General features: G+C 49.0%; 1 protein-coding gene across 1 annotated transcript in view; it reads right to left on the bottom strand.

Moving 5' to 3' along the window:
* Positions 1 to 663, bottom strand: part of LOC107577819 (RELT-like protein 2) — a gene marked incomplete at its 3' end in the record, with an annotated part of 2,383 nt that extends 1,720 nt beyond the window's left edge. Inside the window, exon 1 of the mRNA XM_016263851.1 lies at positions 173 to 663. Coding sequence (XP_016119337.1) covers positions 173 to 365 — 193 coding nt within the window. The remainder of the gene's footprint in view (positions 1 to 172) is intronic.
* Positions 664 to 669: the final 6 nt, after the last annotated feature.

Genomic DNA, 669 nt, shown 5'->3' with positions numbered 1-669 from the left:
GGCAGGACTTTTACTTTCTGACCCCTGGACTTTCCACCTCTGCCTGCTGACATGGGCATTAAGTGCATATGTCTATCTGTAAACTGCTGTAAATTTGGATTTGTAGTTTAATGTCATTCTTTTTAGACACGTATGGATTTCATTTTTTTAAACAAAGGTTGAAATGACTTGCCATCTTGCTCTGCCCCCAGTTTGTCTTCACGGTTTTCTTCGTCCTCCTCCAGCTCACAGCGGTAGCCCTTCTTCTTCAGACAGTGACAGATCAGGAATCCCAGAAGGCCAGTGATGAAGAAGAGAAACACCAGCAGGAAGATCATGTATGCTGGAGGTGGATCGCCCACATCGAGCGTCTCCTGGTCTGTCATCACTGTCTTCTTCACACAGCCGGCTGCTGCAAACGGGGCAGAAGGATGCCAGTCACGTCTATACAGCAGCTAATGAGCACGCGACCTAAAGCTGCTTTCTCTCCAGCGCTGAGCAGCTTGTCTCTGTCACGCCATCGGACTCTCTTGGCTGGGACAGATAATCAGTCACTGAGCTCCATCATGGTATATCTCCTGTAAACGCATGGCATTATCTTTCTGTGCAGGCGTGTGTTGAGAGGATCTCGACCCACACCCTCAGACCGACTCACACACACACACACACACACACACACACACACACACA

This window comes from Sinocyclocheilus grahami, unplaced genomic scaffold, assembly GCF_001515645.1.
Source record: "Sinocyclocheilus grahami isolate Dianchi unplaced genomic scaffold, SAMN03320097.WGS_v1.1 scaffold7367.1, whole genome shotgun sequence".
In the NCBI taxonomy this organism is placed as follows: domain Eukaryota; kingdom Metazoa; phylum Chordata; class Actinopteri; order Cypriniformes; family Cyprinidae; genus Sinocyclocheilus; species Sinocyclocheilus grahami.
The sequence above is the reverse complement of the archived record's forward strand: the minus strand, read 5'-3'. Positions and strand labels throughout refer to the sequence as shown.